At 46.6% G+C, this 16,218-nt stretch overlaps 2 protein-coding genes across 7 annotated transcripts in view; one reads left to right on the forward strand and one right to left on the reverse strand.

Moving 5' to 3' along the window:
- Positions 1-16,218, reverse strand: part of COL26A1 (collagen type XXVI alpha 1 chain) — a 106,611-nt gene that overhangs the window by 62,034 nt on the left and 28,359 nt on the right. The window lies entirely within an intron of this gene.
- Positions 7,156-8,181, forward strand: PFN4 (profilin family member 4). Its single transcript, XM_077312122.1, has one exon. The coding sequence runs from the start codon at positions 7,552-7,554 to the stop codon at positions 7,936-7,938; it is 387 nt and encodes a 128-aa protein (XP_077168237.1). The 5' UTR covers positions 7,156-7,551; the 3' UTR covers positions 7,939-8,181.

Here is a 16,218-nt window from a genome sequence, read left to right on the forward strand (position 1 = left end):
ATGCAATCAAGATCCAAACAGTCAGATAGATAGATAGATAGATAGATAGATAGATAGATAGATAGATAGATAGATAGATAGATAGATAGATAGATAGATAGATAGATAGATAGATAGATAGATAGATAGATAGATGCATTTTTCTTAATGCATATACACCGGGACCTGAATGTTTCAGGCTAGCCTGATCTCATTAGATCAGGGATTCCCAAGCAGGGGTCCTTGGGAGCTCCAAAGGGGGGATCCACAGCATTTCCTCTCCTGCTCTAATGTACTCAGCCACAAGCTCGTGGTTTCTGCACTGGGAAGGACTCTGCATGTCTACTCCTGCCTTAATACACCTTCTGTCTTTCCCCCACTCAGTCTTTCTTGAGCCTGCCACATAGGTGGTAACGTCTCTGCTAGTGACATGTCACTTCCTGCGGATGTGGAGGGGGGCGTAGCCAGCTGTCATCACTTCCAGGGCGCCTCAAAGTCTGAAAAATTATTTCAGGGGGCGCATTTATTATCTGGGAGAGAACGCCCCAAATATGCACCTCTACTTTTATTGATTTATCTATTTATTATTATATTTATATACCACCCTCCCCGGAGGTGACATCCTTGAAGACATCGTGCAAGGGTCGTTTAAGACATCGTTCCTTTATTTACAAAATGTATCCCCTGGCCTCCTATTTTAAGAAGCATTCAGGGTGGTTGATAACGTAACTGAACAATAAAAATGACACGTGGTGTATTTTCAAAGGATAAAAACATGAACAGCAAAACTAATCGACAAAAAAGTAATAAAAACAATGACAACAAATCGCGACGATCCCGCTGAAAACTTATCAGCTGAAAACAACAAGTACAAAAACATACAGTGAAAAAGGCAAAACTGATAAAATCATAACATAAAGCCCAGCATTAAAAAAAAAAAAGATAAAGTATAGGAGGAGTAAAGGTAAAGGTATCCCCTGTGCAAGCACTGGGTCATGTCTGACCCTTGGGGTGATGCCCTCTAGCGTTTTCAGGGCAGACTCAATACGGGGTGGTTTGCCATTGCCTTCCCCAGTCATATAGGAGGAGTAACCCGCTTCAAAAGAGAAGCCCGGTTTCTTGGCCTAGCATTTTCAGATCTCTGTCTATCCTCATTAGGTCTTGGGAGGGTGGAAATTCCAGATTCTTGGGCCACCACAGGGAAGCCTCTGTCTTACATGCCCACCAGTCATGCGACGCTGGCATGCAAAGGAGGAGTAAACTCTACCCCACACTGCTGTCAGGCTCACCTTTGGCCTCATCCAGCATCACTTTCCCAGTCTTGGCAGCCTCCTGCAATGGGAACTGAGCTGTGGGCTAAGGAGGGAGCTGCATTTGCCGAATTCCTGTCCGCAACAGCAATGCAGTTGTTTTAGATTAACGTATAAATAGACATTAGTGTAATACATCTGTTGTTAATCCACGTCTTGGTGGAAGAGTGATGCCAACACATCATTTATTAGACCCGCCGATCCTATAACGTCCTTCCTTGGGCTCCTTTTGTCTTCTGCTCCAAGAGCATAATAAGTTCCAGGATGTCTTTTATTTCACAATGAAGACCGTGTTTCCTCCTGTCGAACGGAGCAAGACATAATGGGTTCCAGGATGTAATTTATGCCAGGGTTTTGGAATCGGCCGCTACCCCATTAATTCTACAAACTTTCTGACAGTGAGCTGGTTTTCTTGCAGGACTCTTAGTTGGTTCATTAACTCCAAGGGAGGTCTGGGGAGAAATTAGGAGAAAGGAAATCCATCAACCGCCAGCGCTGCTGTCCCAGGCTCTGTCACCCACTTAGTCTTCATGGACAGGCGCAAACAGAGAAGGGATTTGGGGTGTTGCAAACTATTCTGCTGTCACTGCGACTGTGCTGGTGCTCCACATGCCTGCCTCTTCACACATCACAAATGCTGTGGCAGGATTTTGGCCTGTTGACCAGGCACTGGAGGACCCTCTTGGACTTTACATCAGCAGATGAGTCAAGAGATGCTGATTCAGAGTAAATCGATGTAACAAGAGGAGCCGAGCATGTCAGAAGCACCTTGATTGGTGACTGGTGGATGTGGTAGGCAAACATACCAATGTGCCATGAGCCTGGAGACCATGTGGTTGAGCATTGCCCCAGTAGCCGTTGCACCAGCCCAGGGCCTATGGGACAATACCCCACATCATGTTAGGAAAAATACCAGGGTGAAGGAAAACTGTTTTGCACTCCTGGTATCCTTGCTGCTACAGATAGGGCTTAAGAACAGAAGAAGAGCCCTGCTGGATTAGACCAGTGGTCCGTCTTGTCCAGTATCCTGGAGGGATGTTGACATTCACGGCATCTAAAGAACAGCACTCCTAGTTGTTTCCACACTAGAAGGGGGCATCGTATTCCTTAAACCAGGAGTAGTTAAACTGTGGCCCTCCAGATGACCATGGACTACAATTCCCATGAGCCCCTGCCAGCATTCGTGAATGCTGGCAGGGGCTCATGGGAATTGTAGTCCATGGACATCTGGAGGGCCGCAGTTTGACTACCCCTGCCTTAGAGAGCCAGTGTGGCCTCTGATGCTGAGGAATAAGCCACTGCTAAAACTGAGGTGGATTTCAGAAGCTGTTTCTAGTAGGGGGTCTACCATTCAAAGGAATATGTAAACTCTCCACTGGGCATACCCCAAACTTGTGGGAGCTCCTAAAATAACTAGGTAGAACCTTGAGTAAGGCATAGCATTCTCGTCGGTCTGTCAAACCGTAAAGGAACTGGGCCTGGTGCCAAGGAGGAGAGAAGCAAAGCTAGGCCACCCACAAGCAGCATTAGGTTCTTCCGCCTGCTCAGGGGATTCCTAGGTATGCAGAAAGAATATACGTTTTATAAATGAACTGAAATTAAAAATAGGGAACCCTCCCCCCCCCCCAAAAAAAGGACCCCCAGCCTGATTAGGACTAGGCATGCTCCATTGGATGCTGACGAGAGGACAGAAATGTCAGTTTCAGGAGAAGCAGGGGAAAGGTCTTTTCCATAAACATTACTTGTCCTGAGTTGGATGCAGTGGGCAAATGTAATTTTTTTTTTGTCTTGCTTCCCCACATAGGGTCCTTCCTGGCAACTGTCAGGGAACGAAGAGACTTACCAGGTCACATTGTCGGTGTTACACAAGAAGTGACACCATCACGCTGCAATGCTATGGTATTTTGGGGCAAAACTCTATGGTAAAAACAGTTTCTGCCATAGAGCTTTTGCCCAAGTACCAGAGCGTCACCTAGACAGAGCTGGCATGATGATCTCACTTCCTATGTGACACCAGTAACGTGGCTTGGGCCCTCTTCTTCCTCCAGATAAGTTCACTCGTGCATGCTAACCTTGTTTAACTCGTGTATCCACATTCCTCGCGATTTATTTTATTTGGGACAATGTGACTGTAAGGCGATGTTAGTAATATGTAAAGTAATTTTCTTGTCCTGGTCTCAGAACAAGATAGTTGCCAACACAATTTTTCACTTGTAGGAATGTTTTCCCACTTGGGTGAAAACGTATGAGGCGAGCAACAAATGGGTAAAGCGAAAGCCGTTAATCACTAACATAGTTTTATTTCTCCTATGTTTTTGTGAACTACAACGGAATTCGAGGGGACTGGCTGGCTGCTTTAGCAAAGAATTATCATATGGCTGTATTTGGATGTTGTGACACAGTTGACTAATTTAACAGAATTAACTTTTGCTTTATATTCCCACTGTCACGATAGAAGTTCATAGTTTGAGGAAGAGCGCTTGCACGCGAAAGCTCATGCCTTGAATAAATCTTTGTGGGTCTTAAAGGTGCCACTGGACTCTGAGTTTGTAATGCTACAGTTGTTACCACCGTGTGGAAAAAACACTCTTCACCACCCGGGTCTCTCTTTTGGAATATACAAGACATGTAGTGTGAATTATTCAATAAGACATGAGAGATATCCTACAGGGCAGGGGTAGTCAAACTGCGGCCCTCCAGATGTCCGTGGACTACAATTCCCAGGAGCCCCTGCCAGCATTCGCTGGCAGGGGCTCCTGGGAATTGTAGTCCACGGACATCTGGAGGGCCGCAGTTTGACTACCCCTGCTACAGGGGGCAACAGAGGTGTATTTGGCATAGTTAGATTAGGAACTTCCTCATATTATTCAAATGGTCCTCCAGTGTCCTGATTGACTTATTGGAGTCTACCTCCTCCCTGTTTGCCTCCCTGACTGAATGAATGAACAGAACAGTTAGACTGCTGGGACTCTTTCTCTCTCCAAGATTGTTTCTTTTCTAAATAAAACTACTTTATTCTTTTGAGCATCCTGGTGCTTTACTCCTCTTTGCACATCTAAATTCTGCCAACACTCCTCATCCCACTGTTCTGAAGCAACAGTTCCGGTGAAATTTGCAAGTCGCATTTTGGCAGCATGCAAAGTGCGAGCAGTTTGCAGAACCCAGTATAAATTTTAGACCTCCTCTCAGGCTTCCCCCATCCCATCTTGAGAAACGCGGTAGTCATAGGAAATGAAACAGCTGGGGGGGGGGGAGATGAGGAGCGGGAATTCCAGTTCCCAACCCTCCCCTCCAAAACCAAGAGGCCACTGAGAATTCTGCTAGTTCCAGCCACTGCAGGCCGTCCAAGAGAGCAAACGAACACAAGAGAGAGAGACACACACACACAAAAGATCTTGTTAATATTTTTTTATGGTTTTAACCACTGAAATGAGCTACTTTTTTCTCAATAATTTATACCTGAATGGCACGTCTAGACATGACATCATTTTAAGGTATGCCTTGTGTTTTGTGGTAAGTTTACAATAGCCAGGATCTATAATTGCCCAGGTTCAGGTCAGCAAAAGGGGTGATTAAAGGAAGGGAGGGAGAAAAAAAATATATCAAAAACTCCTCTCTCTAAGCAGCTGTTCTGGAGAATCGTTTTCACCGTCTCTTGTTTGCTAGAATCTGCATTTTTAAAAACCAAAACCTTGGAAACACGGGGCGGGGGGGGAAGTGACAAATACCATTGATAATCTCATATTCACAGGAGATTTCATGAGGTATGGTTCCTATTAAAGCCATGAAGGAAAGCATGGGAGAGAAAAACCACGGAGGAGGAGGAGGAGGAGGAGGAGGAGGAGAGGAGAGAGGAGACAGTCTACCCATACTGTTGTGGACAAGACTGGCAGTGATGTTGGAAAGGAACTTGGCAATCAGATTGATTGCCGGTGAGGTGCAGTGGCTAAAGCACTGAGTTCAAATCCCAGTCCAGACAGTCCAGGTGGCCTTGGGCCATTCACTGTCTCTCAGCCTCACATCATGCAGGGTTGCTGTGAGGATGAAATGGAGAGAAGAAAACTATGTAAGCTTCCCTGAAGTCCCTACAGCAGGCTTTCTCAACCAGTGTTGCATGAAACCCTGGGGTTTCTTGATGGCTCTGGAAGGATTTCCTGAATGGGTGGGAATTATTTTATATGTATTTTTTAAAAAAATTGTTAAACATTTATTGGGTGATACGACTATATATGGTTATGTTGACTTGCCCCAAATGGCCAATTATGGGTCTGGAGAGGGTGGGAAGAGGAGGGGCCCTGGGTGGGCATGCACACAGCTAAGCTTCCCAACCATATTCTGATCTCCATCGGCCGGGGGTTAATAGTGGGAGATCTCCAGTCCCCACCTGGAGATTGGCAACCCTGGTGCCAAGCCTGAATGCATGGGGGGGGGAATGGCTCTCCACCAGTAGCGCTTTCGTTCTGTGTGACCAAGCTGCGCACCACCTCCCCTCTGGTCTTGTCTAGCCGTTTCTTGCCCTTTCCAATTTTGTTTCCGGTTTTTGGGGCGAAGTCAAGGCTCCTCTCTGGGAAATTAATGTCACAATGACTTACAGTTTCCAGAGAGATAAAGGACGTGATGGAGTCAGGCCCAGGTGCGAGTGAGATCATGGCCTGGGAACTTCAAGGCCAGGGACCCAGAGGGAGTTCTGCACTCACAGCCGCTCCATTTCACGAGCACAAGGAGCCATGGGCGTGGATGAGCTCCTTGGATGGGAGTCCATTGGAAACTCTTAAAATATTATAAGAAACTCAACAGTATTGCCGAAGAACATTTGGTAAAATACTGTTTTGGGGACTACAAGGGAAGAAATCAGCGTTCCAGTTTGACGTCCCCTATCCTGCAATTGTACTCCTTGCTCTCCTTAGAGGCTGTAAAGTTTTGGGACTCAAGCAAAAAATGCAATTGGCTTTTTGTGATCATACTTTGGCCTGACAATTCAAATTCCTTCTGTGGTATCCCTGGATGAAATCCCTGGATCCCTGTGGTATCCCTGGATGAAAAACAAACCCTTCTCTTGTTACTTAGCTCACCTTTCTAAAGCTACGTTAAGATTGTGTAGTTCTATCTGGACATTGTACATTGAGTCTTACTAGGCAACACCTGAGAATCTACTTTTATTGTTTACTTCCATTGCTTCTATATTGGTATACTTATGCACATTTCTTTTAACAAACCTTCTCAATACTTCAGTGGTGTTATTTGGGGTTTGGGGCTTCAGTCTGGACCCTGTACTTTGGCTTATTTTGGCTACGGCTAATTACTTTTGGAACTAAACTTGCAACTGTCCTACCTTGCAGGGCTGATTTCTTGTTTAACACCCAGTGTGGCTGGAGACCTGGTCCCTCAGTCTCTCAGCTCAGGGGTAGCTTAGTGGTGCTTATTTAGGCTCATTATCTTGGACAGTGAGGATTCACTCCCTAATATTATACATTTTACCCTTGACTTTCACTCAAAGCCTTCTAGTGGGGCAGGAGGACTCTGACACAGAGTATTTGTATAAATTTGTGCTTTAATTTAGACACCACCCTCCTTTTATAAAGTCACGGAAGATTTTTTTAAATCTTCCATTCAAGTCAATATAGTAAATGCCAAGTGTAGTGTTAACTGCACATTAATCAATTATCAAAGATAAAATAAATAAATATCCCATCCTATCAGCTCAGGGTAGCTAACACCTTTCTAAAACTGTACATAGTAAAAAAAATCATATAACAATAAACAACATTAAATCTTTAATATAAATAATAACATTGAAGGACTTTTGGTGCCAAAAGCACTACAAAAATATTAACAAAGATATTAATTGTTGAAGGTGAATCACATGAATAAGTTATTCAGTTCCTATTTCTGAGACACGTTGAAAGGTTTTTGAAGTTTAAAACATGGAAAAGAGGCTGAAGCCTTTCACTCTTTCAGTGGGGAGAGGCTGAGAGAAACATTAGGCTTCCAATCCCAGGTCTGTTAAAGTCCCAAATTTCTCTATCGTTTCTCCTGGGCAGCTGTCAGTCACTCCCGTCTCAGGAAAGGTCAATACAGACCAGTTTTTACACCCCTCCCTCCAAGAAATTCACCCTAGCACTCTCCAGCCGAGAATGTTCAGGACTGTCCAGAAACTACACCTCCCAGGAGTCTTTGGGAGACAACTGCCAAAGTCAACCATGTAGCCTGGCAACCAGAAAAGACGCTGAGTCCTTCTCGGGAAAGAGCAGAAGGAGCCACAATGAACCAAGCCCAGAGCTTGCTGATCGAGGGGCTCACGAGGACAAAGCACGTGGCCAGTGCAGCCCTCTTCAGGATCGTTGATGGAAAAGTCTTGGCGTCCACACCTGGCTTCAACATCTATTCACAAGTACAACTCCTCGTCGATGCCTTCTATAAGAACCTGTACCAGGTGAGGAGGAACGGCCTTTACTTCAAAGGCCAGCATCACGACTGCGTCCGGGCGGACGACAGCGCTATCTACGCCAAGAATAAGGATAACGGGGTGGTGGCCGTCAAGACCAAAGCCTTCATCTTGGTGGCGACGTATAGCCAGGGCATGTACCCCAGCGTGTGTGTAGAAGCTGTTGAGAAACTGGCCGACTACTTCAGGCAGAAGGGGAACTGAAGACTCGCAGGGGCAAAACAGTCTCTGACACCCCCCCTGCCCCACCCAAGGTCTCCAGCAGAGCCAAAACGCACCATGTATGTTCTCCCTTTATGGCTCTCTCATCTCTGAAAGATGGGCTGGAAAGGGTAAATGGATTTTGCACGCGACTCCTGTTAAAGGTTCCAAAATGTTTCCAGCGTTATCCTTTTTCCCTGGTAAGAAAAATAAATAGATGCATGCAAAACAACAACAACAACAAAACAGGTATGTATTTATTTAGATATTTTATACCCTCGCTCTTTCGCCTGTAGAGACAATGCCCTCATACTCCCACAAAATTTATTTATTTATTATATTTATATACCGCCCTCCCCGAAGGCACAGGGCGGTTTACAGGAAACAGGAAAAAGATACAGATAACATGGTAATAACAGTAATAGCATTATAACAACAGTAACCTTAACACGAGCACAACAATAACATTAGAGAATGATGAAAGAGCCTCAGCTCAACCCTTACTGGGACCCAGTGGGCTGGGCAGATTAGGGGCAGTCGTAATAGGTGGGGGGGGGTCTTGGGGGCCAATCGGATGCGATAGTTTAGGTTGACCTCAACCAAATGCCTGGCGGAGGAGCTCACGAGCTGGCCATTTGTAAGAGGGAAAATACTCTTTAAATTAGGCTGTGTTCTCTTCTTTTGACTGCAACCTGAATGTGAACTGGATCCCCTGCCTTGGTCAAATGTCACTTTATCTTTTTTGCAGTACGTTTCTCGGGAGATTTATTTACTGCAGTCAGGAGAATGCATCTATGACCAGACAAACTCTGTTTATATTAATCCAGTTTTTTTCAACCCTTTGACTGTGGAAGAGCCCATGAAATAATTTACAATAAGATTTCGAGGAGCCCCGGAAGTGATGTCAGCTGGTCACGCCCCCAGAAGTGACATCACTACCTTACCTTTTGCTCCCTCCCACACCTTTACTACCACTATTAGGGCAGCTCTGCCTCATGTGGACCAGAAAGAAGAGTAGGAGATGAGAAGACAACCCAGACTCCCCCCCCCCCCCATATCACACCACTGTGAACCCCTTCAGGAATGCCACGGACCCCTGGTTGGGAATCCCTGTATTAACCAAATATCCCAATACAAATCCATGGCTAGAAGCATTGGAGTTGGGGTTGGAGGGAGAAAGGTAAACTAGGATGCAACCTCACTCATGCTGCTCCCCATCATTACATACAGCCCAGTGCGAGAATTGTTACTTGATGCTCAATCCCGTTGTTATTTGATGCACAAACAGAAATGGCAAAGCTCAAATGCAAAGAAAACCTGCATCAAACCGGTTGCCTTGGATGGCGTCTCAGTTGCTTTGGTGGATTTCCTCTCTGAGTCCATGGATGTCAAAGGGAGCCCAATAATAAGATTCCTGCACAGTAACATGGCTAAATTGCACTGGGAATACTTGGCAGGAAAGGAACTAAAAACACAGTCCAAGTTTGATTCAAACAAGGAAGCGGGCAGGACTCCATTCAAGAAGATTCCAAAGCAAACCACACAAAAATGCTTGTTGTTCAGGGGGCAGAGAAGAAAAAATGCAAACCAAGTGACAGCTGTCGGGATGTGTGTTGCGTATGGATGAGATTTAGGGAAGGGGGTGGAGGTGAACTCGCTAACTACCACAAATGCAACTCTGACAGCCACTGCCCTAAAAGTCTCCTCATCTGAAATTCAACTTGGATTTTTGACTTTCAAAAAGAAACAGATATAATTTTGGTTCCAGCTTCCAACTTTGTATGGAGGTCACCACATCTTTCCATCACTTCAGTTTAGGGATTCCAGTCCCCGGTAGGGACCTGGGGTTCCCCTGGAATTATAGCTCATCTCCAAGCTAAAGAGATCAATCCTGCTGATAAAAGCTGCTTTGGAGGGTGGATTCCATAGCATTAGGCTCCACTGAGTTCTCTCCCCACCCCAAATCCTGCCCACTCCTGGCTCCTGCCCCCACCAGGAGCGCAAACGCGCATGGGCGGCAGTTTTGCTCATTTGCAGAATTGCTGCGAAAGGCGTGTTTGCGGCTGCGCAAGGCACAAACACGCATGCACGGACCTGCCGCACATGCCCGTTTGCGCATGGGCTGCCGCGCATGCACGGCGCCTGGATCGCCCTCCCCCCCACTGGTCTGCAACCTGAAAAAGGTTGCGGACCACTGCCCTAAAGGATTTTCCAGGCAAGAGACGCTCCAAGGTGATTGATTGATTATATTTATATACCGCCCTCCCCGAATTTGCCATTGCCTGCCTCCACATCACAACCCTGGACAACCTTGGAGGTCTCCCAATAAAATACTGGCCAGGGCCGACCCTGCTTAATCCCTGAGATTGAACTAGATCGGTCTAGCCTTGTTCAGCATTGTTAGAATAGGAACGTCCTGGTGTTTTTTCAAAGAATTTCCTCTGTATAAGTATGAATCCCTGGCAAACATCTTTTTGCACCTCTCGCTTTCTGTGCTTCGCCGGGTGTTTAGTTCCGAGTATACCTTTACAAACCTGAGGACCAGGAATTTGCGAAGGGCTTTCTGGCAAGCCAGCCAAATTCTACAGCTAACGCCACATTCTGTACTCGCGCAGCAAACCACCTTGCAACGGCCGCCCGGAACAAGTGATTTTGTTTCAGTCGCACTACATTTATTACAATATAATTAATTATAGAATCATTTTTTCTTAATCTAGGAGGAGAAGCAGGGGAGAGCCAGCATCAGATATTAGCAAAGTCGAACACCGTCGTCCTCAGCTAGCCAATGTCAAATTGGCGCCGTAATCCCGAGTTGACCGGGGACATGCTTGCTTCCCGAGGGAGCGCCTGGGCTTTGAACTTCCAAGTGTACAGGGAGGCGGATTGGGCCGGGCTGAGATGTCAGCCTCGTCTTGGGTTCTAATCAATCAAATTGATGCACGGTTGCCATAACTAGCACACATCACCTCTGCGCTGCCCTCTTCCATATGGTCTTTATATCAAGCTTCAACAGTCTGGGTGGCTTGGAACGTTCATTTCCTGTTGCAGCTAAGCCCCCCCCCCCCTTCTCGTCTCGCTCCACCAAAAAAGAGAGAGAAACCGAGCTAAGCTTATGATCCAGCAGAACTGCAGGACTCGAGTCGCTTCAAAGCTGAAGCAACAAGGCCCTGTTCACTTCATTATCTTATCGGCTTGGCTCGGAGACCCAGATCAGCCCAGGCAAGCCAGGCGTTTGTTGGCCGAGCTTAAATATGCAAGAGGGGGAAGCACCAGGCTGCTTAAAAGACTAAAGCAGTTTTATTAAGAAAGAGGGAAGCTTTGTTTAGATAGAGAGGGGAGAGAGACCTAGCTGACTGTCTAACTGTTCTGCCTTTATTCGGTCTGTTTTGTTCAGGCAAGCTAGGAGGAAGTGCACTCAAAGGAGCAGAACGTCTCCAACTGAGCTGACACAGGAGGAAACTATTTGATGCCCCCTGCAGGATATTTTTTTATAACCTTTTGAATCATGCATACTAGAGATCTTGTATATCCCAAGAGCAGTAGCCAAACATCAGCCGTGTCAGTTCGGTCAGAGTTCTCTCAGCCCCAACCTGCCTCGCAGGGTGTGTGTTGTGGGGAGAAGAAGGGAAGGCAATTATAAGCTGCTTTGAGGCTCCTTTGGGTAGTGAAAAGCGGGATATAAAAACCATCTCTTCTTCTTCCCCACAACAGACATCCGGTGAGGTAGGTGAGGCTGAGAGAGCTCTGAGAGAAGGGTAGGTGACTGTAAGCGTCTTTAAGAATCCTTCTGGTAGTAAAAAGGGGGTTCAAAGAATCAATTCTTCTTGGTAGACTGTGTCCATGTATATAACTGACCAGTTAGGATGTGTTCCACATATCTGACAAAGTGGGTTTGGCTCTACTAAAGCTCCCTCCACAGCTAATGAGTTAATTTTCACATTACCAGAAGACTCTTGGTCCATGTAGCTGCAGATGCAGTAATCCAACAACCCCTCCAACAGAGTGATAAAATCCCAAAAGAATAAAGACCAGAGAGCTTGTCAAACTCAAGAGTTTCCTAAAAAGACTCAGAGTTCAGTTTTACAGGAATCTTGGTTTTCTTCCCTCCGATGAAAAAAGTAATAATTCTAGACATCTCGCGGAGTTCTCCGGTATTTTCATTGGCAGTGAGGGAAAATTAATCTCAAGACAGCATTAACTGAGCTACAGCCATCGCCGTGACCCCACAAAAAGGAGGAATGGTAGGGAGAAAGGAAGGAGCTATTTATTGGAGCAAAGTGAGTTGCTTTAAAACATTTCATATAGCCCTGGAACTGAGACGAGTCCTTTATCAGATGGAGATGACTGGAGCAAAGACAGAAGAGACCAGTGTGCTTCTTCTGTATCCACCCAGGAGAAGGGTTTTCTTTGCTTAAGGAAAGAGCACAAAGGTGAGGTTTCCTCTTGCAGAAATGTTGCTGGGACAGATGATAATGTTCTCTCTCCCCCTTCAAATCCCACCTGGACCCAACTTCTACAACAACCCAGAGCACAGCCGAGGCACAGGGGTGAACAAGGCAGAAAACAGTCACATTTGGGCTCTAGTCTTCCTCTAGGGCAGGGGTGGCCAAATTGTGGCCCTCCAGATGTCCATGGACTATGGTTACCATGAGCCCTGCCATGCACATCTGGAGAGGCACAGTTCAGCCACCCCTGGGGAGTTCAGGCGAGCACACAGAAGTCTTCTGACAACAACTCCTTGAAGTAAGTTAGGTGAGGAACTGGCCTGTGTGTGTGTGTGTGTGTGTGTGTGTGTGTGTGTGTGTGTGTGTGTGTGTGTGTGTGTGTGAGAGAGAGAGAGAGAGAGAGAGAGAGAGAGAGAGAGAGAGAGAGAGAGAGAGAGAGAGAGAGAGAAAGAAAGAAAGAAAGAAAGAAAGAAAGAAAGAAAGAAAGAAAGAAAGAAAGAAAGAAAGAAAGAAAGAAAGAAAGAAAAGCCATTTTCTCCAGGGAAACTGACCTCTGTAGTCTGTTGCAATTCTGGAAGCTCTCCAAGCTCCACCTGGAGGTTGGCAACCTGAATATGTACATAAAATACAGGGGAAATAGCCAGTAGGGTATAGCTGTCATGTTCTGACTAGCAGCTGAGATAGCCACGTTCAGATCCCCACTCATCCAGTGAAGCTCTCTGGGTGGCTCTGTGTGAGTCACTTTCTTGCAGGGTTGTTGTTGAGGCAAACCGGGAAGACAAGAAAACTGTAGGCTGCCCTGCTCTCCTTAAGCTGGGAGGTGGGACACGAGCACAGTCAATGAGCATGAGACAGCCAGCTGCTTGGAATCAGCCAACTCAAACTGCCCAAGGGGCCCTCCTAGAGCCGGGAAACATGAACCGCTGCAGTCAATACGCTTGACCTAATTATGCTCCCCGCTTTTCAGATGTCCCCCTACCTATTGGCAGAGATGGCTCACAGCCACTAGGATAATGAGGAAATAATTAAAGGCTGCATTATCAAAAGAGTCTGCTTAGCACATGATAAAACTGTTGGCAGAGAGAGGAAGCTCCTCCTCCAGGGATAGTTTGCAAAAGAGACAGGGAAGCCAGGAGGCAGGTTTCGAAAGTATGAAACCGCTGCCCTAAGCCTTTGGACAAAGCAACACGGGACACAGAATGTCGCAGAACGGCCACGACCAGCAGTGCCTTGCCTCTGGTTTATTTAACCCCAATTCTGTTCTCCGAAATAGGACCCCAAAACAACTCACAACGTTGTTCTCTCCTCCTCTAATTGACTTTTGTAACTGTAGGCCAGGGATTCCCAACCAAGGGTCCGTGGGAGCTTCGGAGGGGGCCTGCAGCATTTCCCCTCCTGCCTTATTGGACTCAACCACAAGCTGGGGGTTGCTTCCATTGCTCCCCTTCCCGACTGTGAGTTCTCTCCTTTCCTCACCTGGGAGGGGGCAGAGCCTGCACGCTTACTCCCACTTAAACAGAATCCCGCCTCTTCCCCCATCACCACCAGTGCTCCTTGAGCCTGCGTGTGAATGTGGGTGGTGATGTCACTTCCGGGTGTGTGGCAGGGAGGCATGACGCGCTGGCATCACTTTTGTGGCTTCACGAAGCCCGAAAAATTATTTCAGAGGCTCCTCCATGGTCAAAAGGTTTGGAAAGGCTGCTGTAGGGTATCCTGTAGGGCAGGGGTAGTCAACCTGTGGTCCTCCAGATGTCCGTGGACTACAATTCCCATGAGCCCCTGCCAGCATGGCAGGGGCTCATGGGAATTGTAGTCCATGGACATCTGGAGGACCACAGGTTGACTACCCCTGCTGTAGGGTAAGTTTAGGCAGGCAGAGAGAGAAACTGGCCAAAGGCCATCCAGCAAGCTTGCACGGCAGTGCAGAAATTTGGACCTCGTTCTTCCAAATTCTAGTTCAAAACCGTGGGGCTCTGGAGAGCAGATCAGGGAGGGAAGGCAGCATGGAATAGCCAGCTGTCATCTGATCTCACACTTGAAGGGGCCTTATACGGAATCAAATCATTGGTTCTGCTCAGACTGGTGGCAACTCTCCAGTGTCTTGGGGGAAAGTCGTTTGCATCACCTACCGCCTGGTTCTTTTAACTAGAGATGCCGGGGATTGACCTTGGGACCTTCTGCAATCAAAGCAGCGTTTCCTCCTCTGAGCCCCAATGGCTGCCCATCTCAGAAGCTAAGCCGGGTCGGTACTCGGATGGGAGGCTACTGAAAGAGATGTTGCAGAGAAAGACGAATCCCCTCTGCTTCTGCAAACCCATCGCTGAGGTCGCCCTAAGTCCGTTTCAATTAGAAAGCACAGAAGGAGTAGATCAGCCAATCTTTGGTGCACGTCTTTGCATTGGGCAAGATGACTTCAGGAACCATGGGATTTGCAAATCCGTTACAAGTGTCCACAGGAATTCGCAATGCGCATTAAGCCTGGGGGAAGTCTAGGAACCCATCAATGCCTCCCACTGTGCGAAACCTGAGCACAAGAATGGTCTAAGTAAACACAGCCGTGGCAACAGATTTTCGGAAGGAAGACAGCCCCGTGATGAAGATCTGCGGCTCTCCTACCAGGAGGGAGGAAATCGACGGAGGAAAGCTCAAGTCTGAATCTTACGCCGCCTACCTACCAGCCAGACTTCCTCTGCAAGCTGGGGTCCTTCTCTGTCGACTGCCCGGCTAAGAGTTAAAATTCCTTAGATAATTATAATCTAAACAATCTGTAGCCGTCAGCATTAAAGAAGTGCCCACCAGCTGGTGATGGTTAAGTGTTTACTTTGCTCCAAAAACCTGAACCTATTAGCAAAGGGTCAGAGCATTCGGTAATACTTCGGAGAGAGAGAGAGAGAGTTTCGACGACGATTCCACTCTATCAGAGGGCAAAGGGGAGCCAGAGAACAGGAGAGAATGATTGCTTAGTTGAAAGAAAAGGAGAAGGTTGGGAAACGCACACTGGAGAATCCAATCCGACTCTACCCCCTCCCCGAGATCGACCTCAGCTGCTCCAAAAAATAAAACCCCACACAATTTAAAAAGGGGGGGAGGCAAATAAAAGCCAGCTCCTGGAAAACTTCCTTGCTAAGAGAAAACGCTCAGTTTCAGGTGGGTTGCCGTATTGGCCTGCCGTAGAAAATCTCGATTCAGGTCTAGTTATATCTTAACAATCAGACAAGATTTCCAGGGATCTGCTTCCTGGATTGAGTTAATTGGCAGATGTACAGATCATTCTAAAATATTTTAACTAAAATAAGATAGAATATCTTTAATGCTAGTTATGGTGGTTTAAGTTAGGCTTTCTGAACCAGGGTTTCATGAAACCCCCGGGTTTCCTGACAGCTCCGGAATGGTTTCCTGAATAGATGGGAGTTCATTCGTTTTTTATATATATATTTTAATTTGTTAAATATTTCTCGGATGATATGACCATTTATGGTCATGTTGACCCCCCCCAATGGCCAATGATGAGCGTGGAGGGGGCGGGAAGGGGAGGGGCCTCAGGTGGGCGTGTTCATAGCTCTGCTTCCCAACCATTTTCTGCATAATTGTGCCACTTCCAGGTTTTCTTGAAGCCTGAAGACAGTTTCAGGGGTTTTTCAACAGTAAAAAAAGCCATGAAAGGCTGGTTTATAAACTCATGTTAACCTCACTGAGGCTCATGAGAAGGGTGAGTTAGAAAAAATTATGATGATTATGAGTTCAAGCTCCCTTCACCTGATTCTGAGAGGCTGCACAAAATATCCCTCCCTTCCCCCTCATATATACACATGCATGCACACACAAACATGCATATACA

This window comes from Paroedura picta, chromosome 15 (assembly GCF_049243985.1).
Source record: "Paroedura picta isolate Pp20150507F chromosome 15, Ppicta_v3.0, whole genome shotgun sequence".
NCBI classification, from domain to species: Eukaryota; Metazoa; Chordata; class Lepidosauria; order Squamata; family Gekkonidae; genus Paroedura; species Paroedura picta.

Bases quoted from the DNA above. Each gene is read 5' to 3' on its own strand.
- PFN4 (XM_077312122.1), top strand. From the start codon at position 7,552: ATGAACCAAGCCCAGAGCTTGCTGATCGAGGGGCTCACGAGGACAAAG.